General features: G+C 37.5%; 2 protein-coding genes across 2 annotated transcripts in view; both read right to left on the bottom strand.

The window, feature by feature from the left end:
• Positions 1-20,759, bottom strand: part of diaph1 (diaphanous related formin 1) — an 87,325-nt gene extending 66,566 nt beyond the window's left edge. The window contains exons 1-8 of the mRNA XM_011480126.4: positions 19,957-20,759; positions 6,489-6,515; positions 4,633-4,797; positions 3,164-3,265; positions 2,565-2,695; positions 1,959-2,042; positions 1,790-1,853; positions 338-477 (exon numbers count right to left, since the gene is read on the bottom strand). Of these exons, the coding sequence (XP_011478428.1) occupies positions 338-477; positions 1,790-1,853; positions 1,959-2,042; positions 2,565-2,695; positions 3,164-3,265; positions 4,633-4,797; positions 6,489-6,515; positions 19,957-20,052 (809 nt within the window). The 5' untranslated portion in view covers positions 20,053-20,759. The remainder of the gene's footprint in view (positions 1-337; positions 478-1,789; positions 1,854-1,958; positions 2,043-2,564; positions 2,696-3,163; positions 3,266-4,632; positions 4,798-6,488; positions 6,516-19,956) is intronic.
• Positions 20,760-22,080: 1,321 nt separating this feature from the next.
• smim32 (small integral membrane protein 32) lies at positions 22,081-23,988 on the bottom strand. The gene is made up of 2 exons (XM_078954131.1): positions 23,344-23,988; positions 22,081-23,063 (listed from the first exon to the last, which is right to left on the bottom strand). The coding sequence occupies exons 1-2, from the start codon at positions 23,397-23,399 to the stop codon at positions 22,688-22,690; spliced, it is 432 nt and encodes a 143-aa protein (XP_078810257.1). The 5' UTR covers positions 23,400-23,988; the 3' UTR covers positions 22,081-22,687.
• Between the last annotated feature and the right edge of the window lie 437 nt (positions 23,989-24,425).

The raw sequence follows: 24,425 nt of genomic DNA, 5'->3' as shown, positions 1-24,425 counted from the left end.
GGTGTGTGACATTGTTCCCAAAAAAAAAATATACTTTTGAACAAAAACGTTTAATTTATTAAACTCAAATTTTGGAGAATCTGTTAAGCTGTCATCAGATGATAAAATGCAGTGTGCGTGTGTATGTGTAGGTGTGTGTGTGTGTGTGTGTGTTTGTGTGTGTGAAAAAACAGTTTTTAGAGTTACATTTGATGAAGAATTTGTTTAGGTTTTTCCCCTTATAGGGTTTTGTAGTGATGTGTTCTTAATATATTATTTATCTTAAGCATTTAGTGTCTGGAATAAAATAAATAACTGAATAACTCTGTGTGTTCATCTTAAAAAAGGAGGTCCTTACAGGCCTTCAGGCTGTTCCAAAATGGAGATGGCAGAGAGCAGTTTAACAGCATCTGTCATCATGGAAGGTTTCTGTGGGTTGATGGCTCTGACCAACAGAGTGATGCCCTCTTCTGACTCCAACATGGATTTCAGACCATACTAGGAGGAAAGACAAAAAAGGTTAGATTGTAATATTAAATCCTCTTGGTCTTAAATCTTCATTTTTGATCAAGCTTGTAGTCAGAATGCCGTGGGTGGGCTTAGAGCCGTGCTTTCAGTATTCTTTAGTCATCCTGGGTTTCTGCTGTTGTAGTTGCTAACTTTTTTACATAGTTTTAAAACTAATGTCTCAGTGGTTTGCATCCTTTTCTGCATTGTGTTCTCCGACCACCGCAACAAATAACTAATCTTTTCTGTTCCATGAAAAATGTTCCAGAGATTTGGAGTTTCCCTCTTCAACATGTTTTTTTGTGGCTGTTGAGACATCTGCGTCCTGGCTGCAAACTGCTTCCTCTTCTCTCGTTGATGCAGTGAAACTGCTTGTTCATTCTACTACACATGTTTCATTATTGACTATTTGCTGTCCTCTCAAATCCCAGCTGGGCCCGGTAGAAGGTTGCCCGTAATGATTGTGGTTCTGCTGGAGGTTTCTTCCTAATCTTTCATTTAGAGACTTTTCTATTCTACTGTCTGTCAGTTCGTAAAGGAAGAACATGACCCCTGCAATGTAATCGATAGGTTACTTATATAGGCCATTAGCATACTACCACAATGACCTGTCTTTATTGGAATTATTTGGACTGAATTGGTTCATAACAGTCCTAGTTAATTTATGTCTGATGTGATTTACTTTTTATCTGGAATCTGAAACAAATTCCATTGTGAATAAACCGAAGGGATTTGAACAGAGGATTCAATGTATTTATACTTAATTTCAAATTGCTTTTAAAACTTGCCATTTTCAATTTGTTTAATCATAATATGATTAATTTCTATGTAAATCTATAAATCATACATGCCATTTTATCGCATGTATGATTTATAGATTAACATAGAAATTTCTTCTCTAGAAAAGCCTGTTTTGAGAGCAGTTTACATAAAATTGATCAAACTTAAGACAATACAAAAATAATCATTTACCTGTATAGTTTTACCTATTAAATAACATTTTCACATCAATATGCATGTGCAAATTTTAACCATGAAAAATGTCTTTGGATGTGAATGTTGAGCCAAAAATTAGCCCCACTGATCACTATAAGACAAATACCACTGTTATGAGGTCATGAATTATTACAAGAAAGAGTCATCTATAAAAATGTTTTTAAAAATAATCTATATTGATCACATGCAGGCACAGTATTTAACATTGACAATGTTTTTTTAGTCAGAGTCCTCTATAGAGAGATCAGTAAAACATCTTTAAATTGAATTATGTATAGAAATAATGAACACACAACAAAACAGGTACCTTGTTGTTCATGAAGGCTTTCAGACACCGGATTATCTCATGCTGACATTTACCTCCCATCACACTAGTTTGTAAGAAGAAAGAAACAAACAGAAAAATCACATCACAGTCAAATCTACTGCCAGCAGCAAAACCTACCACTTCCTATTGTGTGGTTGATGTGACTTACAAGTTTTCGTCTTTATCATCCTGCAGTTTTCTCAGGATGTTCAAAAGCAGAGCCAGGCCTTCATTGCCAAAGTTCTGCACCCAACTGGAAGCAAGCAGAAAAAATAGACATTTTCAAAAAAACGTAAGTACATTTTTAAAGTCTATTTTCCTTTTTGTTTTTTATTCTAAATATGTTAACAAAAACATGATGTATAACAATACATCACATGCTATGGGGGCCCTTTGAGTTTCCCAAGTGTTTTCTGGCCAAGAAAGTCTGTGTTTAAATACCCTTAAAAAGAATCCCTTCAAATAATAACAAGCAAAATGTACCATCTAAGCATGGACAATTTTGATTTAAAAAAAATAAATGCAACTTTATGTATATTTTGCAATTCTTTCCACTGATCCCTTCGTTAGTAGCCCGTTATGCCTAAGCTCAACCGGCAACATGTATATGTTAAAATAAATAGCAGAACTGGATTTTAATGAATTTAAAGTAAACATAATACAACACAGATGTGAACAATCAAAACATTATAACTTCCTTAAGAAATTTTAATTATTTAAATATTCTAACAAAACTGAAATAAAAAATTGATCAATACTCCATTGTCTGTATTACCTGACTGGGTTATTATTGAGGGAGACTCTCAGGGATTCCAGACAGCTCAGCAGCTGGCCGTCTTTGATTTCCGACTTTAACTCCTGGATGTACACCTGGGCCGACTTTGAGCTCTCCTTCTGGCTTTGGCCCTGAAAAGCAGACAGGAAGGGACAGTAGTTAAAGAAATGGCAATTCTTTCATTTCCACTTGACGTCACACAGAAAACGTCACCCTGAAACACACAGAAAGACATCAGATTGTGTTTTACGCAAGAAGAGAAAAATCATTTTGTTACGCTCTCTGGTTCTCTAACGAACTTTTACATGTTTTTGTTTTTGTTTTTTTTACTGATTTGTCACCAAAAGATTTTTGCTGTGAGACTTCACCAATCAAAACCTCTTCTCAGAAGAACTACCTCTGTTTGTCTCAAGCCCATTTAATAAGAACTTACACCTATAAAAAGAATTATGTGATAAGAAAATACAGATAACATGAACCAAAGTGCAGAAACATCATTTCTTTGAGAAGTAATTTAGGAATAATGTCATAACCAGTCTTTTAAAGTACAAAAAGAGAGTTAAAGAACAAGAAAAGAAAAGAAAAAAAAGAGTACTTACAGCTTTAGATGTGTGCAGGTACTGGGAGAGCATTTCTCTTTTGGTATTGATATCTTTTTCTCTCAGAGGCTTCTGTTTTTCCTCATTCAGGTTCATATCCACCTGGATGGAAAAAAATACAGGAGGACTAAAGTAACAAAAAAAGATCTATGCGTTTCCAGAAGAAGAAAAAAACAGCATACTATCAAACCACATCGACTATTGTTGCTCTTAAATTTACTTTAGACTACAACAGGATTTCATAATACAGTAAATATATTACTGTATAAATATATTTTAGAAGAAATAAAAGGTCTTCTTTAGCAACTATGTTAAACTCTGTCACAATGGTTATCAACACTAAAAATATTGTCCAAATTTGTTTACATCAAGACTTGATGCAGTAGATTTTTTATTCAAATCATCATATCACTATATTTTTTTCAAATAAATATTTAAAAAACAAGTATAAAATTTAAATCTAGTACATATAAGTCAAGATGTAAGGTCTTAACTACAAGTTATCTATAGTTATCCATTACTTATTAAGCAATACAAATTGGAAAAAAATATTGATGTAAGGTAAATTTATGTGAAATGTTATTGAAGGTTTTTTTTCTGTCACAATTTATCACAAGTCACTTTAAACAAAGAATGGCTTCTTTTTTTTTTCCCATATTCACTGGAAACCGTATGAAAATAGGTCATTCCTTTTATTGGAGTAATCACGACTAAACTGCCACTTAGGCCTCGTCTGGACAGCACCATGTTCACAGCTGGATTGTTCTGACTGATTACAATGGTTTCAACCAGAAGCACTGTTGCTTTTACTCCACAGTGAGAACAAGATGGGACTGAAACTGAGATTGATGCACATCCTTGAGTCTTTCCCTAGGAATATTTAAAGTGGTATGAAAAAAGGTTTTTGTACATGTACTCTGACCTTAACTGAGGCGGGTTTGTAATTTTAGGATGTTTTTCATGTTGTTGTGATTTCCATAATGAGTTGTCGTTTTGCATCTGTTGTAATTTAGGTCTGCAACCATTCCACTGTTTAGTGTTTTCACCATTTGTAGATAATGGCTATTACTGTGGTTTACCGGAGTCTAAAACCTTCTGTTATGTGTTTATAACCTTTTTGAAAACAATCATATAGTTACTTTGTTGTTTTCCTTTTGTTCATGTATTTTATTTTTTTTATTACACTAATTTAAGATTTTGAGGATCTTTCAGTTTGATGCTTTTGCCAAATCTGTGTGTGTCTACATGTATAATAAACTAGTTATGCTTGGTTTAACTGGGAGAGAATAATCACATTCACACAGAACCATGTCGACTTAAGATTTTTCTTCCTTATATAATACACATATAATGTCAAATGTTTGTCCAATATTTTGTGTTACTCTGAAACAGTTGTAGTAGTAAGCATATCAAACTTGCAAAAACGTTTTGAAATAAGATACTTTGCAGATTTTTATCATCTTTCTCACCAGCATCTTTTCGAAGAGCTCCAGCACTTCTTTATCAGGGAGATCTTGCAGCACGTTAACAGGTTGGCCGATTTCGTAGTTGGCAGCTGAAGAGTGTCGCTGGCTGGAAGCCGAGCTGGGTTTCTCCTTGTCCTTTTTCGTTCTCATGCTGGTCAAACGCTCCAGCTAGATTATCAAACAGCATAAACCAGGGCAAAATAAAAATGTGCAACCACAACAGCACATATGCATGTAAGTAAAGCTGTTTTTTAGAATGTTAGCCACACGTGGGTTACTTCTGTTGAAATATTTGCCTTAAAAGTGAAAAACAAGAGAAACTGAATCAGGCAGACCAGAATAAAACAAAGAAAAAGACATTGTATTTGGTCTTATTAACCCATGTCAATCCTATAAATTGAAGGCTACACGCACTAGGCCAGGGGGTCTGCAACCTTCAACCCTTAAAACAGGCACAGGTTGATTTCTGACCGATCACAACCTAATAGGAGCCAGTAAGTTTTACTTCACCAATTAGAGATAAGCCACAGATTTGTATTTATGTTAACAGAGAAAATATTTGTTTTAAATATGAAATATTTATAACTTGACAGAAGTTCACATGACTTTCTTTCAAAATAAGAGACACCCATTGTCATTTAGGAAATAAATGTATCATAACTATGCTTTTAAAAGATCTATTCATTTTAGCCTTTGTGGTGCATCACTGGCAGAAAGTTGTAAAACCAAATCAGAGCTAATTAGGTGAACCTCATCTTTTTTGAACCATAAGGTGCACCTTAAATCCTTTTTTTTTTAAAATAGAAAATCAGCCTTATAAAACAGTGCACCTTAAGAAGGAAATCTGGGCGTGCCAACCAATCTCCAATTGACTTTCAGTATAAAACAGCTAAAACATCTATCAAAATGTTTTAGTTTGGCTTTAGTAAACCACTTCATGGATTGTTGGAGCATTATGGGTACTATAGTCATGAACCTCGCGGAGTGATACGTAATTTTCTTCAACTGTTTGGGACTGAGTTGGATAAAGTTTGGGTTAGTTTACTTTTTTACTTTCTTACTTTTTTGTTCAAAGTTACTTTTTAAAACTAAAAAACTTTATATTTATCTTTAACCAAAGAGCCACAGTGGAGAGGTAAAAGGGCCAAACGTGGCTCCGGAGCCTTAGGTTGAAGACCCCTGCACTAGGCCAACAACTATCTTGGGGAACGTTTGCCACTCTTTTTCTAGAGTCCCTATAAGAACCACTGAAGACCAAATTGATAAACATCTGTGTTCTGATAAAACTGTGGCTCTGTAATAAAATGAGTTAAACATGTACCGGTAAGTGCAATGGTTTCAAGGAAGCAAATAAATCATACTTCCCAAAAACCTCAAAGGGTCCAAGATTTAAATACAAATAGTCTTTTTTAAGCTAGCTTGATTAAGAATTAGTTGTAATGTCAAAATAAGGACAACAGGGAACAGCTAGTGAGAAGATAAAACATGGATTGTGCTGAATTTATTTCAATTTTCTTTGACTTTGACGAAATGTCAATGCTTAGATTTCGTTCTTTTCTTTCTAACTGAAAAATTAGCTTACTAACTTAAGGAAAGAAATGGCCATGATGCAGGGTGATACAGTAATATCCTCCAATGAAGGCATCATCATTAGAAGCATATAGCATTTAATGTTGTTACATAAACAAAAGTAAAAACATAAAAAAGGGAACTCAGCAGCAGCATGTGTTAATGTGGATTAGGTTCATCATCCACTGAATGTTAACATAAAATGCAAAGGAATGACTTTTCATCTAAATCTACAAAGACATGTTGTTGAGTCAAGCAGGGTGATGCAGCAACACAAAGAAACAACCTACCTCATCAGGAATCAGCCGTTTCAACGTCTGTAGAGCATGAATACATTAAAAATGACAGGGAAGGGTAAAGAATTTGACCAGTTTGGAGAGAACAGGAGTGACAGGAGGGGAAAAAAAGAAAAATAAGAATCCATTAGACAGAAATAAATTATTGACAGGTAACAGATCTAGAAAATGAGCTAAGCAGTTTATGAATGATTATTATAAGACTGAAACACCAAATGCTATGAAAACATTATTAAGGTCTTATTCCAAGATTAATACATAATGATATTCTTAGAAGATAACGAAGATGGCACAGAAACAAAAATAATACATAAGACCCTTTAACCCTTGTGCTATCCTGTGGGGTCAAGATGACTATTGACGTGTTCTTCCTACCATGACAAAGGTGGATAAAGGTGGCATGGATTTCATGTAATCCATGGACACCAGTGAAGATCACAAATCATTGAAGAAAAAAGATTCAGCGCACTGGCGTGTGGGGTCCAGATGACCCCAATGATAACGTGCCTAGGATAGCACAAGGGTTAAGTGAAAACTGGGAAAATCAAAGCTGTACCACTAGATGTCACTATACACCAAATAATTTTTTAGTTGACCAGATTAAATGTAATATTTTCTGCTACTGTTTTAGTTTTAAACAAGAGAATGACAACACCAAAGAAAATGATCATCATCAAGACCCAAAAGTGATAAATATATATATATCTTAGCGTATATCAATCCTTAAAGCAACAAACAAGCAAAAGGGAAAAACAGCAAGAGCTTCTACTGTGTCATTGTTTTAAAGACAACAAAGTTTAAAATAAATTGACATTGTTACTGTATTAACTTCTGATTCTGCATATTGTTCCAAGTCCAAGTGTGTTGTGTGGGCAGAGGTGGACAATAAGAATAGTATCATTAGGATGTATGTTTGATGGATCATCAAATATGTCTGAACACAGATGACTAGGCAAGAATTGTTCAGAAACTTCTCAGCCTCTAGAGAGCGGAGCTGAGTCAAAGTTAATATGTACTCAACTACAGACATTAAGTGCCGGTAAATGTTTTTAAAGCCAACCAGGTATGAGCAAGATGGCAGCTGCATCGAATGAGTAGAATCTTAGACAGGAATTGGTTTATGTCACATGTCAAAGTCAAGCCCCGTGGGCCACATCTGGCCCACTGTGTAATTTTATCCGGTCAGCAAGATCATTTTATATTGTTGTTATTGATGGCCCAGTAAAATATAGCACTGTTAACATATTCACTACAGATTCCATAATGCAGCACTTCAGCTGCTCTGGTGAACACTAACCCTGACGAAAAAGGTGATTCTGAAAACACAGCCTTTAAAAACTGATTGGAGGCAGAATAAATGTTTCCTGATATTACTGGTAAACCCACATGTGTCATTTGTGTAGCGAATGTGGCTGTAATTAAAGAATATAATCTAAGACGGCGCTGTGAGAAACATCAAATAGGCACAGCTGAGCACACTGAGTTTGCACAGCAGTTTGGTAACTTTGAAGACCAAAAAAAGGCATTTTGAGTTGCTTTGTAACCCTTTTGCTGTCGATGTGGAAATGGCACCTTTGCAGATTCAGATAGAGCCGATCGAGCTGCAGTGTTTTGGTACACTAAAGGCAAAATACGACCATGCAGAACCGCACAGTTTATTCATTCCATTCCTGCAGAAATGCCCCAGCTCCGTGGTGGGAGGAAGCCGGAGTCCCCGGAGAAAACCCACAGGTGCACGGGAGACCGTGCAAACTCCACAAAACAACTTTTTGACAAAAAAAATGATGCCAAGCATCCAGCTCTGATAAATTCACACGAGAGCAAATAAAAAAACAATTTGAGTTATTGCTGAAAAGCACAGATTGTATTCATATTTCCAAGTTTTGTTTGTTTTGTTATTCAGCGTATATTTTGAATGTGTGAAATTTTGACAAGATACATTTTTATGGAAAGTAAAATCCTTTGGTATATTTAAAATTAAAGTTTATTTTTTATATAAAATAACATAACATAATCAAATAAAAGTTTATCCTTTTCAGCCCGTGACCTTAAGCGTGTTGTGGATTTTGGCCCCCTGAGCAATCAAGTCTGAGACCCTTGGTTTATGTAGTAGCAGGTGGAATTCTGTTCAATTTTAATAAAACATTTAGCAATGGTCAAAGGGCAAGGATTATTAAAATCAAGAAAATGTGATGGATACATTTTTTCCCAGTTCATTTATTACTACGTTACGCTATAGGAATTCCTACTAAGTATAAATAGTAAAAATTTACAAAATGCTGCATGTTCTATCAAAAGTATTTAATATGAATCAAATGCAGCAGTAACACAAAAAGAACAGAAGACAGTAGTGGGTTTAAGGCTCTAAAATTTAGATGGACTAAACTGGAACTTTTTTTTTTAAATGTGATCTTGAATAAAAACATCTTTGGATTTATCAAAATTGCAAAAAAAAAAAAAAAAAAGATTTTTCGAGAAGTATAGCACAATTGTAATAGCTCATTTACTCATTGGAGCAAAACTATTTAAAAACAAGTGACTGGAGAGCTACTTGCTGAGCTTACAGGAGTGATATTTGAAAAGACACACCCCAACACTTTTATGTTTCCCACACATGCAAGCAAAGCAGGAAGTGACGAACAACTCTGATGTAATCCACAATTACAAAGTTATTTTAAGGCTAACCCCCTTTCCTCTAATTTATAAAACACAATGTAGCTGAAATGTTTAGCACCAAGATTTCACATTTAGATTAGTTTTCTTTTTTACTAATTTCCTATTATTGCCACATCACCTAATTTACAAATTTTACTTTTTTTCCTTAAAAAAAAAAGAAGAAAGTAATGTTAATTCCTCACAAAAAACAACCCAAAAGAATATTTTGATCGATTCACACATTTCTGAACATTCCTCTAAAAACGTGCTCTCTGGGCACCAGCCCCTCCCAATCCACGAAAAACGAGCGGGTCCTCATATTATGACATAGATAAGTGAGGAACAGTCCCTTCTAGGAAAAGTCTGCGCTGCTAGCACCTCACCCAGGCTAACACACACACACCTGGTGAATGACCTGCAGAGAGCTGGGACCAAAGTAACAAAGGCTACCATCAATAACACACTACGCCGCCAGGGCCTCAAATCCTGCAGTGCCAGACATGTCTCCCTGCTAGAGCCAGTACATGTGCAGGCCACCATACCTATTGTAAAGCATAGGGGTGGAAACATCAGGCTTTCGGGCTGCTTTTCAGCAAAGGAACCAAGATGACTGATCCTTGTAAAGGAAAGAATGGATGTGGCCATGTATCGTTAGATTTTTATTGAAAACCTCATTCCATCAGCTAGGCCATTGAAGGTTAAAGGTGGCTGGGTCTTTCAGCATGACAATGATCCCAAACACACTGCACAGGTAAGGAAGGAGTGGCTTTGTAAGAAGCATTTCAGTATCCTGGAGTGGCCTAGCCAGTCTCCAGATCTCAACCCCAAAGAAAATCTTTGAAGGGAGTACAGTCCGTGTTGCCCATTGTCAGCCCCAAAACATCACTTCTCTAGAGATTTGCATGGAGGAATGGGGCAAAATTCCAGCAAGAGTTTGTGAAAACCTTTTAAAGACTTAAAGAAAACGTTTGACTACTGTCAATGCCAACAAAGCGTGTATAACCAAGTACTGAGTTAAACTTTTGTTATTGAGCAAATACTTATTTGCCACCAAAATTTATAAATAAGTTCATTTAAAAAAGAAAAATATAATAAAAAAGAATAATATCAGACAATGTGATTTTCAGGATTTTTTTTCTCATTTTGTCCATCATAGTTGAGGTAAACCTATGATGAAAATTGCAAGTCTCATCTTTTTAAGTGGGAGAACTTGCACAACTGGTGGCTGACTAAATACTTTTTTTTGCTCCACTGTATTTCCTTGTGATCATTCAATACTTTTCCGGTTCCGGGTTACACGGCAGGACGCGTGGCGTGCCTCTCTGCGAATACAACTATCTTCAAATTACTTAAAAGGTTGATTTTCAAAAAAGAGAGCTGACCATGCCCCCAAAGAAACCCCAGGAATATGAAGAACTCAAAAAGACTCTTGACATTATTCAAGAAACGCTGAAAAGTTTTATGGAACAAGTGTCGGCTAAGCTAACACCGCTCTGGGAGATGATGGAAGAGTTCCGAAGATTTCGGGCTCAAAACGAGCAGCGAGAAAACCAGGTCGAGATTCTGGAGAAAAGACTGGACGATGTGGAACAGCAAGTAAGGATGAATAATGTCATTCTCACTGGAGTACCAATCAAGCCTCGAGCTAGCACTGCTAATGCTAGCGCTAGCGTAGCTAGCAGTGCCAATACGGAGATCGGTGCTGTGTCTCTGGATCAGCAAATACATTCATTTCTCACATCTAAAGGGATTTCCCTGGATCTCAATACCATCGAGACCTGCCACCTGCTCCCCAGGAGAAAGGAGACGGATAAACCAGCGATCCTCATCAGGTTTGTGAATCACAAACACAAGCTAGCTTTGATGAATCAAAGGAAACACCTGAAAGGTTCGGCTGCTTATCTGAACGACCATCTGACCAGAAGGAATGCTGAAATCTCAAAACATGCACGGCTTCTCAGGAAGCGTAAGCAGATTGAGAACACTTGGGTTAAAGCCTGCAGGATCTACGTCAAACCACTCGGTCCACCGGACCGGTCCAAGGTTGTGGTTGTGAACACCATGAAAGACTTTGAAAAGTGTTTGATCACGGTCGTCTGAAACATGGAGTAATAAACCAAAGAGCCAAATAATTTCAAGAAATATGACACGTGGATTCATCACTTTACGTAACCTGAATAACAGCAGAATTCTGACCTGCAGACAACTTGACCTCAACTTTCACCGTCGCTGATATCAGCTGAAGAAGGATATGGATCTGAATCTAATGTCTGCAGACATAACATCGAAGAGAACTATAAACTCTGTTTTGAACCCAGGAGATCAGCTGTTATCAGTAAAAGAAGAAATACCAACCTTGGACAATCGACAGTTATGGACCCTTTTTACTTTCCCCCTAAGGCATTACCTTATTATAAAAAAAAAATAAAAAATACAAAAAAATATTTAAAAAAAAAAGTAAAACAAATGATTAATCACTTATTGAAAATTGTTAAATTGATTGACTTTTAATGATATTACTACACTTTCTCCAAAACTTGATAAATTGATTCAAAAATCTTTCCTAATGTAGCATAATTTTGCACATGTTTTTAACTTTTGATACTTGATGAAATTTTTGCTATGAAAATTCCTGAAACAGTGTTGTCTGCTTTAATAATATAGTATTATGTTTTATTCATATGAATGGCTTTTATAAGTAACATAAGCTGCATATATTTCAGATGACTGATCTGCATTTGCCATGTTGATTTCTAAAATAGTTATTTTTGACGTAATACTTAAGTAAGTCATCTTTGTCATGTGCTCTATCGATATCTTATGATTTTTAATTCTGTCTGATAAAAACTGGGAACCGGATATTGATAAATCATGTAATAAAATGGTTACAGTATAATCGGGGTGGGATTATATAAGTTCGCTTCCTCCCACTCCCTTTCAAGCAATATTTATTAATATGTCTAATTATCCTAAGTTTGATTAGTTACTGTATGAATGTATAACTGATGTTTATATTGCTGTTGTGTATTATTTCTACTTAATTGCTTGAAATAAACCATTTCAAAATCAAAAATCAAAAAAAAAATACTTATAGATATTAGTTCAGAGAAATGTACTACACAATTCCTTTATTTTATTTTTTTACTAAACCAAACTCTTAATTTGATATATGATTTAACAAGTGACAAAGGTTAAAAAGACAGAAATTTTAATATTTTAAATTTTGTTATTCAACAATTTAACCTTTTTATAAATACATAGTGGCTTTTGTGCCATATAAGAAGTTTTTTTGCCCCATAATAAATGTTTAACATTGGAGACTTTTGTAACTGTCTGCCCTTAGAGTCATCTAAAGTTTAACATATTTACTAGTCCAATACAATTTCCCCACAACTTGTGGAGAAGGAGAAGGAAAAAATAAGAGAAAACCACACTTGTGACTAAAAAGGAAGCATCTTGTTCGCTATTCTTTTGCAAAACTTCCTGTCAAAGCTTTCTCAGAATTTGAGAAATAATGAACAGTTAGGAGACTTTTGACATAACCGACTGTGTATGTCTAAACATGTACAATAGAAATATTTATAATGAAAAGCAAACTTAACAGTGTAAATCAACAAGTAAATACCTTACATAAGAAATGTCAATACCAAAAATTTAAACTGCATTAAATTTACACATTATCCTTTGAGAACCTAGCTTTGTAAGTAACCAACAAAGTTTCAAGTTTCTTTCCTAAAAATCTAAGTGCTCCAAAAAAATATTCTTGTTGAAACAGGTACTGCGTAAATATGCAAAGAGTGAAAGAAGGAAACGGAAACCCTCCGTTTTAAATACAACCCCTCCCAAATACACTTAAAGACATAAACAGTTGCAAACAGACTGGAACACATTAATTCATGCAAATACAGTGCAGCAGAACCACAGAAACGAACTTCTGCATACTGTAACAGAAGCAAGAGGGAACAGTGAAGCCCGATTGTGAAGCCCAGAAAATATATCAGCAAAAATATTGCAGTATTGCAATTACAGCTTATTTGTCTTTTAAGTATTTGAAAAATATGAGTTTCATTTAAAAATCTGTATTTAACCGATACACTCATTTGCGACGGTAACTAGATGTATTGGTCATTCTACTGACTGCAATATTACATTATTTTTCTTTTTTTGTTTGGTAAACTAATGATTACATGTCTTTAAGAGATGAGAAGTGTCACTGCTTCTGAACTTCTGAATTAATATAATTTCAATAACAATTCCTTTAAAGTTCAGATTCAAAACAATACGTTTGTCAAATTTGCACAATTTAACTAATTTTTGTTTGGCAATGAAAAGCTATTTTCACAATGGTAATTTCAACTACTTAAGTGATTAAGGATTTAATTTATATAGGATCTATGTAAAAGATTCATTTTGGACTGACTTGTTGGCTTTAACCTATTAAATAAACAGAGCACATGCATAAATCATAAGGGGGTCACCATGGTAATTTGAACACAGAATTTCTAAACACGTCTGGCTGAAAATGATCTGCAGCTCAGTGTCAACAGACTTATGTCCAATCTATTCATCCTCTCAAAACACCTACTACTGTACCACCTACTGTAGAGGAATGACTTTTTTTGCACCGAAAAATCAAAATGAAATGTAAGTATTTGCCACTGACCAACCTTGAAAGAAGAAAAGTATGTCTCCTTGCCAGATCTGCTGCCATCCAAAAGGCTCCAATGACTGTATGTAGAATTTGAAATAAGCCAGTTCCACCTCATTGCGATTGTTTTACGCAATTACACAAATAATATAAACTAGGCCTGCATGAACCTTATGAGCATCTGCACTGTATTTTGCACGTAAACTGTCGTCTTAAGAGAGAAACAAAGAGACAGGGAGAAAATTTGGATGAAACACCCTTCAGCATTACAGTAGGAATCTATTCTTCATTTAAAATTAGGGTTACTGCCACAAAATAATTCCATGGAAAGTCCTTCTAGAAATCAAAAAGTTACTCCAAAAGCGCACTTCAAGCAACTTAACAGAGAATGCATCAATACAGTTGGAAAACTCACAGCAAAAGTCTGACACCTAACAGAAAACAAACTCTATAACAATTACAAATGATGGAATACATTTAGAAAAAACTATTTTCATTTTAACATCCCCTTTGGAGACCGACGGAGGGACTTTGCTCCGAACAACCGCAAAAGAGTAAAGAGCTAGGAATATAAAAATCTAGATTTTCCTAAAAGTAAATAGTCTAAAATAACAAATTTGAATTAATCGATTAATTCGATTTATCGCCCAGCCCTCTATAACAGAGATGCAAATATACTGTTTTCTAAAAGAATGAATAACTAATCTGAAAATGAAAACCTATGGAAACAGGGCCAGGACAAATGAGTCCAAAATGGAGTTGTTTGGCTTTATAAGTTGATGGTATTGGCAAGAAAAGGAAAAGAAAAAAAAGAAAACAACAGTTTAAGCACTATGTAAGAGTATTTCTAACAAGTGTTTTGGTTTTCGTTTCTCTTTGTATTTTTACCTGAATAGTAAGGGTTATGCTTTAAACTTGTTTGGTAGCAACAGGATCTGAATAACGCCATAGTCTTCAAGTCAACCATGAACTTTTTCCTGTATACCTCAGCTTTTTAGAGACAGTGAAGTAATCTATTTAAACATAAAACAAGACAATAAACAAGTACATCAGTAAATCATAGGAAAGGATGAAACAGGGAAAAGCATTATAGATGGGCTAAGATGACTAAAGTATAGAAAATTAGGAATACCCAAATAAAAATGCTGTGGATGCACAGTAAAACACATATGCAGAAACAAACCTAAATGAACCAAGACTGCCAATATAATTGTGTTACTGCCTGTTTTACTGCATTGTTTGATATTGTTGTTACTATTTAAATGAGGTGATAAAGAGACTGACTTCATTTCCAGTTGCCAACCTTAAAAGATCAAAACAATAATAAAATGAAAAGTAATAAATAGAAAGAAAAAAAATTCTTTGATGTCATCCATTAGTCAATAAGAGAAGCCAATATTAATAGTCTGGTGTGACAATTAAGACTTATTGAAAGATTTTGTCGGAATAGAAACCCATCAAATCTACACAGTTAAACTTCTGCCTTGCTTTGACATGATTCTTGTTTTCTTTTGTGTCTTGAGAAAACATTGGTTGTTTATTACACCTATAAAAATAAATCAGACTTAAAAAAAACTTTTTGGTATTTTATTCCATGTTTTTAAATCAGAATTGGCCGTGCCTTCATTTTAATGGAAACACTCCCTCCTTTTCCCATCCATTCAAATGAAAATGCAAACAGCGAGTGACTAGATCTAAAGTCCAGCTCCAATCATCTTTAGATCTACTGTAAAAGCATTACCAGTGGGCTTTTAACTATCATTTTTAGGCAAAATCAAATTTCCATTTCCTATCAGCCATCTGTTTACACTATGGCCAAATCTGAATTCTTCCCCTACGGCTTCTCCTTACCCCTACATTTACCCCTTCAGACGGAGAGTCATAGAAAAATATTGCCTTGCCTTCTAACTCAGACATCACTCGCTGTCAATGACGTCATCAATAGTTTCCGGTCATCCACAGTAGCGAGTAGCTGCCAGCGCTTGGAAAATGCATAACAACATTGGTTTTCCAACTTTTAAAAATTGAAAGGTCGTGCTAAAACCAACAGTCTTTACTTAGATTTACACGGGCTACACGGTGGTGCAGTGATTAGCGCTCTTGCCTCACAGCAAGAAGACCCCCGGTTCAAGTCCTGGCTGGGGGACTTGAAAAAGAACATCAATGGGGGACCTTTCTATGTGGAGTTTGCATGTTCTCCCCGTGCATGCGTGGGTTCTCTCCGGGGTGTCCGGCTTCCTCCCAGCTACTTCATAGGTTAATTGGCAACTCTAAATTGTCCCTAGGTGTGAGTGTGAGAGTGAATGGATGTGTGATATGTTGCCCTGCGACAGATTGGCGACCTGTCCAGGGTGTCCCATAAGTGGCTGGGAGGCTGGGATAGGCTCCGGCTGCCCCGTGACCCCGAAAGGGACAAAACGGAAGAAGATGAAGATGAAGTAAAATGCTGTACTTCAGAGCACACCCACGTGAGGATATGCGTTTCTCCTCCACGTAATAGCCTCCAGGGTTTTCCCATTCAAAAAACTATTTTGGACACCGCTGTCCTTTGAATGTCCCTACAATTGGACAGATAGGGAGAAGCCGGAGGGGTAGGGGAAGAATTCGGATTTGGCCCCTCTCTCGCTAACTTACAGACCCTCACAACCCCAAGACAACATAAGCGGTGCAACAAAAAAAGGCAAGCAATCGGAGCTATCCATCCAGTTTTGAGATTCCAGGTCAGACGAGGAAATCGAAGACATTAATGGATCTATTTGTCTGCAAATGGATGCATCGGATTGAGTGGGGCAGGGACTTTAAGGGCCTGCCCTTTGTAGTTTGTATTCAACAAATGTAAGATTTTTCAAAGTACATTGTTTCGTCTGCTCCCGATTCCCCATGATTTTAATACTCAAATGCAATTTTAATTTTAATTTTTGTCATGTATGTCCCAAATCTAGAGAAACATGCAACACTAATTTTTTGTATTTTATGTGTGTATTTAAGGCCCATTTATATAGTCATGGCCCATTACTTACACTCCCTTTCCTCCCACTGTTCCAGCTTACTAATGACTCACCTGATTTTCTTGTTTAACTTTACTCTTAAATATTGTCACTTGGTCTAAGTAAAGGGATCTCTGCCAACAGAGGTCCATTAGCTACTCTGGTTTCATGTTGCCCCCAGTTTATCTACTGTTCAGCTCACAGTATGCTCATCTTACCGTCCTATGAAGAGAAAAGCAAAATGTGCGTCTATCTCAGCCTGGTTTGCATATTAGGGAATAGAGTAACTGTGCATAAAAAAAGAAAAGAAGGCATTGTGCACTAAACTAAATTTTTAAACCAAGAAGACTCAGGTTTTGATTTAGCCTCAGAGGTGATAGATAATTAGTGAGCTGGTTGGCTTAATTGATGAGAGAATATTATTTGCTGAGGTGGTTCCCTGAGGATATAGAGCCATTGCTCCAGAAAAGAAGTTATCATGCTTGAGGGACGATTCCCTACATTTGTGATTAGTCACATGTAGTGACAAAGTCTTTTTTTTCTAACATATTTCTAATTCCTTATGGCTTGCCAAAGCTGCTTATGAATATTTGCATATTGTTTCACATTGACAAAGAAATGGTGTGGATAAATGGGTGCAGGGTGAGCAGAAAAACATGGATTTATTGACAGCTGACTGCTGGCATTTGTGAAGAGATGCTTGTGTGAATGCATGTAGTACACTGCTAAACAAATCGGCTATGTCTTTATAAATTGTGTTGGCACATTTTAGGATTTGGGCGACCGCCATGTTCTACAAATAATCCATTCACTATTTTATAAATAAGGCGCTAGGTTACAATTTGCTTTCTCAAGTAACCTGGTTTCACAAAGTGTCAGGCCACAACCCTTTAAATAAAATTTAAAATGTTTTTATATTATGGAAAAATGCATTTGAAAGTGCAAGAAAAACATTTTAAATGCAAAGACCTGAGGATTACAAATGACACTGAAAAAAAACAGCTAAATGTGTAATCTAGAATTCATCTTGTATCCCAAACAACTGTCCAAGGCAGTGATCTGTAGCTAATCCCTAACTGAGCCTGCCTATGGGGTTTAGCCAGCGTGCATGTTTATGTCAACAGCCTTCATGGATGCTGATCCCTCAATATAACAGATACCAACCATCAAAAAAAATGACCTGCCTTTAGCATTAAACAAAATACTTGGGTTAGGTTCAGTCGCTTTTGCATCTATCTGTACAGAAAATTATGTTAATTTTATTTGTTTATTACTACTACCTATAATTTCTAAAGATAATAAGTGTATTGAATGAAACACAGAATGACGTGTGTAGTGACAGCAAGGGAACATTACAAAAAGCTATTTGGGGAAACAGTGTTATAATTCTAAATGCATTAGTTAAAAATGCTGTATAATTTAGGAATAGTCCTACATTAACTATTTTATATTTTTATGTTTGTTTTTTCCATTAACACTGTAAATGAACAAACTTTAAATTATAAACAAAGTCTGAAACAAACTAACATTTAACCTACTTGTTTAATTATTATTTTGTGTTTAAAAGTCTCCTAAACAGGCTTAGTACAGAAAACAACATATTTATAAAAATAATTTTCTTTGTATTAAAGACACTAGTGTGTCTGAAAAAGAAGTAAAGAAGAATATCTTTAGGTCCAATTTATGTTGAAAATGTGAGAAAACTAGGGCCGGAAGTCACATCATAAATCAAGGGTAAATTACGGTCTGGAATTTCATTCTTCTGTATAAATATTCTTTAGAAAAATATTTTTGTCAAGGATGTATTAAAGTCAAAAGGTTTTGACAATTAAAACACAAGCAAAAATGAACAAAACAACCTATTAAAAAGAAACTGATTTGCCTCATAAGATTCTCCAACTGCAAAAACTGCAATCGGGTCAGATGACACACATATAAAAAAAGGAGGAAATTTGACTCGCTACAGTGGATCTTGAGTCATTTTTGTCTCCAATGACTTCATCTACAGACGTGACAGCAGCAGAATACAGGTGTCAAACAGGAATCTTAACAGTCAAGGAATTATTATGAAAAGCTGCAAGAAGAAATTCCCGGCATAACTAATCTAAAAATAAAAACGTATTAACAATTATTGTGTGGAAATAAACAAAACTCTGGGAATAGATAAAGGCAGGTAATTGAGTTAGATTTACTTTACATAAAAATTGGAGAATATTTAATGTTTTTAAACGCTTCCTTTTAATCCATTTATCAGTTCAGTGTCAAAACTGTGTTTTAAAAACAGCTAATTGAGGGAAAAAGCATACACAGCATGTTTGGAACAGGTTTAAGAAAGCTAGACCATAGCAGAATTCCCTGTAATAAAAAAACACAGGGCCTTTAACAAAGTCCAACTACTCCTACGGTATAGCATTCTTGCTATCAGACACAAGTCCAGACAGGACAGATCCCCCCCAAAAAACGACCTGGAGTTTATCAGGTTTTACAGCTCAAAAAATACAAAAAAGTTCTGTTTATTTTCTATATGCAACCCATGTGGCTGCAGTTTTCCCACTGTGCTCTTACGTCATTTGTCATCTGCTGGCATTGGCTAAAGGGTTAAGTTCCACAGGCTGATGTTTGTCATCAGCATTACCCAATGCAGCTAGCTAGTCACCTCATAAGAACATGCATCATGCTGATCGCTTCAGTCACTTTTAGGAAATGGAAGCCACACCTCTGCACAAATTATTTGTTTTCACTTGACAAAGCACCAAACTTCATGTCAGTTTCAGTTTAAACTTGGCTTTAAACAATGCAACAAACATAGCTGTTCATAGCTGATAGAATAGGTTTCATTCATGTGTTGTAATTCATCAAGAATGTCAAATTAAAGGGGGAGGGTAGGGTAAAACAGACTTATTGTACTCTAAACTGATGAGCAACCTACTTCCTTGTTGCAAGTCTCTGGGTACTTTGACCTAAATCGTGAATCCTGCAGGGTATGTTAACCTCTGACAGCTGGTGAAGAGCTTTAATAGAGGGGGGCAGTAATTGCAGGTGTGGTGTCAGGTTGTGCCTTACAGCTTCTCTTAAAATGTCAAAAGAGGGACGTTTGGTTCAGCACCTCAGGGCCATGATGATGATGCTTTGATGGTAAAAAAAAAAAACAAGTAGCAGGAGAGTTACTTACAAACTTCTTCTTCTCTCCATCCTCGCTGCTCTTCTTTGATTTCTTCTTCTCCTTGTGACTAGAGGCTGAGGAAGAACCACCCGTGTGTTGATCCATATTAATAAGTTAATCCGTTTCCGTGAATTTGAGTCCAATTAAACACGTGTGAGTGACGGTTAATCTCCCCTGGCTCGTCCAACGCGACGCTACCGCCGGTCCTTCAATCGCTCGAAACTTCCCTGGTAGCTAATGCACTGGCAGCCGCAATTAACACAACCCTGCTAGGAGTTTTTGGTAGGACGCCAGACGACCCCCGTGCGAAGCCACCTTTCGTTTCACTGAAGGAGGGAAATTCAAAGCACAACCCCCCCAGCCCACTGAGCGACAGCGTCACGAAAACGACCTGTTGCGTCTGTGGAATAGCTATGTAGAAATAACTCTTAACATATTCCGCATTAAGCACAACCTTTACGTTTGCGGAAAGCACCCAAAAGCCAAAAGAGACGCGGCGAAAAACGAGCAGCTAACGTTAGCTTTAGCAAAGCTAGCCTCGGGGCTAAAGTGATGTTTGGCAAAAGCGGAAAAGAGCCTCCCCGAAGTTCACTCTACAAGTTCTGTTCACGAAAACTACACGGATGGAGAGTTTGTGTTATGAGTATATCCAAACAGCGAGGTGCCCAAAACGAGTTTCCATGACTCCCTGAAGTTTCGTTAACTTTTTAACCCCTGGGTGACAAGAGGGAACCGATAGTCTTCAGCGGTGTCTTCCTGTTTTTTTTTTTTTTTTTTTTCTACCAGTCCTGGCCGGGGAGGAGCATGCGCCCTGCAGCTCCTGCACCTGAGAGGATTTAACTGAGCTCTCCGCCCAGGAGGGGGCTTCAACCACAGTCTGTCAGCCACCAAGGACCACTGCCGCAAAGGTTTACAGATTCACCAATGTGTTGCTAAAAATGCCCGGGCAGATGTAGCGTACAAATAAAACGGTGGGACTCAAATTCGGCGGTAGAAAACAGAATCTAGAGGTGTAGATGTCAGAAAAGCAGCGAGTGAGTTTTATAATCAACCACAAGCAGGCAGCAGAGGCCTCCTAATCCAGACAGAGCTGAGAGGAATGTCTGCTTCTCCTGTACACTTTAATAATAAAATAGAAGCAGATTTTTTTTTAAGTCTGAGGCAGTTTGGTAAACAGTAGTGTTAAAATGCCACATATTTCTTCTGCGAGTTAGTGTTATTTGTATACATATTTATTTCTATTAATCAGTTTAAGATGTTCCCCATATGAACATTTCTTTATTATTGCTTTGTTTCCTTTTTGTTTTTTGGCTTTTATATGAGTCTTTTTTTTCATATGGGCCCATGTGTCAATATGACATTGTTGTGCATGAAGACAGGAGCTTGGGCTCCACCAAGAGATTAAATTGTAAATAGACTTCAGTTTACACAAGCTTAAAATAGAAAGGAATTCAAGGTGAGGAACCAAAAGAAATGAAAAAGTGCAAACATTCATTATTTTGAATTTCAGATATGATCCAATTTTTTTTTTTTGCTTTACTGTGCATAAAAGCTAAATATAAAAATCTCAACTAGTTGGAGTTAATAATTACTGATTTAAAAAAAGGTCAAGGAGACAATGCTTGTTATAAAATGTTTGACTCAGATCCCTTTGGCTGGGGCAATATCAAGATTACAATGTTTAGGATTCAAAATGCAGTGCCTCCTTTCATCTGAGACCAACACAAACTTGTGTGCATACCCTCGCACGCACACAACAGGCACAAGGATAACAGAGATAGGCTCAAAATTTATCTGTCCTGGTATGTGAGAGATCTTTTCCAACAACAAGAAGTCTGGAGAGGATTTGTGCATCAGCGGGGGCACTGGAACACACAACAGTTTGGTTTATCGTACAGTGGCTCATCCTACTTGAGCCCCGAGTCTTCATTCTCCGAGATCACACTGACGCTATCAGTTGTGGGGGAGAAGTTAATTAAAAGTGAAAGTGCGCGATAAGACTAACAGCCCAACGAGACTCTTTCCAATGCCTCCATGGATGGTTAACATTATAAACAGCTGACCTTTCACGTCAACCGCTGCAGAATCATCTTCAGCATCTATTGTCATTTAGGGGTGCACAGACAAAAGGCATTTGAGGACATATTATCTTTATGTGCTGAAACAGCCTATACACTTTGTCACTGAATCATACCACAATCGACAAAAGTTTGCAGAAATGAGTGTTTTACAAGACAAGAAGATAGTCTTACAAAATATTTCACAGCACAACTTAGAACAGCAGTTTCTATTTTGACTGTAAGGGAATCCTGTTAATAAAAAAAAGGAAATCATTTTGTTTGAGCCTGTGTCCAGCTCTGAGATTCATGCAGCCACGAGTCAGATGTGAAGGGGGTTAAGTTGAGAGGAATGCAGCCGTTTCCAGTGTTTAAAAACGCAGGGATGAATCACGGCATGTGATAGATTATACTCCCAGTTCACCTATTCATCCTGTGCTCTCTACTCCTTTTTAGCCAAAACAGTCCTATGAGTCACCAATTACACCTATTATTTTATAATTTGCCTCAGCTGCCAGAAATATTATGGGGTGACGCTGTGGGTCCCTAAGTGCTCAATGTGTGGCAACATATGCCTTAATTAGGTCCCATCCTGATTCCAGGTTGTGGATCCAGAAACAGCAACAGTTCAGGAGCAGATTCATCATTTAATACCAAGCCTCCCAGAATGCCCCGCGGGGACTTCATTTGTAGGAGGTCCGGGCCTCTCTCAGGGACCTGTCATATGGCATGGAGGCGAAGAAAGAGTTCCGGAGCTGGCAGTTGATGAAGAACACAATAAGCAGCACCAGCAAGAAAAGCAGTAGGCACATGACTAAGTAGGTGATGAGATCCGGCTTGTGGAGCTCGCCCTCCCGGAGCCCCGCACCCCCTCTCCCCGTGGTGGGTCTCAGGAGCGCGGCCACGCTCACCGAGCTGCCGTGAGAGGCGTTCATGGAAGAGGGGGCGTTTGTGGGGGACTGGGCCATGAGCATCAGGTCAAAGTCTGGGGAGTCGGTGGAATTGAGGAGGATCTGCCTCAGCATGATGCCCCGCGGACTCAGCAGCAACGACGGACGGCTGCAGAGAACAGACACACATGATGGAGAGAATTACGCAGCTGACCGAGCCCCGGTTTGATCGCGCTGGGTAGTCAATGTTTGACCAAACAACAGAGCGCCAGACAAACACAATTTTCACTCTAGTCACATCCACTTCAAGTCTATACTTCTGCTAACATCCATACTAACTTACATGGTCGATGACTACATGATTAAACAAGGGAAAAGTGATTGTGAAACTATAGGAAGCCAAAGTGACGACCTTCAAGTGCTTCTACAGGAGGAGCGCTAGTACTTACTTTGTTGCGCAGAGTTTCGCAGGTGATCTGGAAAAATCAAAACCTCGGCTCTGCATTCCTCAGAATCCCGGGCTGCGTCTCCTTCAGCTTCGCCAAGGACGCGCCGCGCTCCCGCAGCTGCTCTGAACCCTGAAGGTGCACCGATTTTTGCGGGGAACCAGTACTTCCTCCCCCAGTTGCGGGAACCAGCCGTGTTTAAAAAAGCCCGCTTCCAAACCAAACAACCGTCATTCCCCACTTGCTGGCTTTTAAATCCAAGCGGTTCCAATACGCACGTGGTGTACGCAGTCCTCTTTCTCCTAAACTATTACAGCAACAGTATTCTTAAGAGTGTCTAGCAGAGTTGGTGGAGTTTAGCGGTGGTCGCCAACGGTGTGCACACATGCGGCTTATCTTGTGCGTCACGGTGCGCGGCAAAACACCGTCTGCGTGCGCGTAGAGCCGTCCCCGCATAGTCCGGTCATCTGGTTGCCCCTTTTCTGAACAGTCAAATGTCGATGCTGCCTTACAGCGACGGTCTGCCTATTAATCTACTGACACCGATTGGTACAGTGGCACTGAGTTGAAATAAAAGGAGGTCGGACAAAAGACATCAGCGCACCGGTTAGTGGAGAGCTGAGGATCTGCTGCCTGGGGTGCTTGTGTGACAGAGGGCGGGAGGAAAAGAGAGAATTGCAGATCAAGAGAAGGTGAGGAGGGGGCATGTCACCTGACCGCATCTATCTATCTATCTATCTATCTATCTATCTATCTATCTATCTATCTATCTATCTATCTATCTATCTATCTATCTATCTATCTATCTATCTATCTATCTATCTATCTATCTATCTATCTATCTATCTATCTATCTATCTATCTATCTATCTATCTATCTATCTATCTATCTATCCATCTGTCTATCCATCTGTCTATCTGTCTGTCTATCTATTTATCTATTCCTCTCAGAAGTGCTCCTCATAAACCCTCATTTTCAGAGAGATGAGAGACAGCGTGTTCCCAGCTCAGGTCCATTTCTGGGCCAGTGTGGGGAATGTCTCACACTGGAGTGATGAGACAGCAGGGGAAAAGTGTGACATTGG

Source organism: Oryzias latipes, chromosome 10, assembly GCF_053564925.1.
Source record: "Oryzias latipes strain Hd-rR chromosome 10, Olatipes_Hd-rR_3.1".
NCBI classification, from domain to species: domain Eukaryota; kingdom Metazoa; phylum Chordata; class Actinopteri; order Beloniformes; family Adrianichthyidae; genus Oryzias; species Oryzias latipes.
This window is presented reverse-complemented; position numbering and strand designations above follow the sequence as displayed.

Bases quoted from the DNA above. Each gene is read 5' to 3' on its own strand.
- smim32 (XM_078954131.1), bottom strand. From the start codon at position 23,399: ATGCAGAGCCGAGGTTTTGATTTTTCCAGATCACCTGCGAAACTCTGC. The intron at 23,064-23,343 runs GTAAGTACTAGC...TGTTCTCTGCAG, and splicing joins GCGAAACTCTGCGCAACAAA to CCGTCCGTCGTTGCTGCTGA.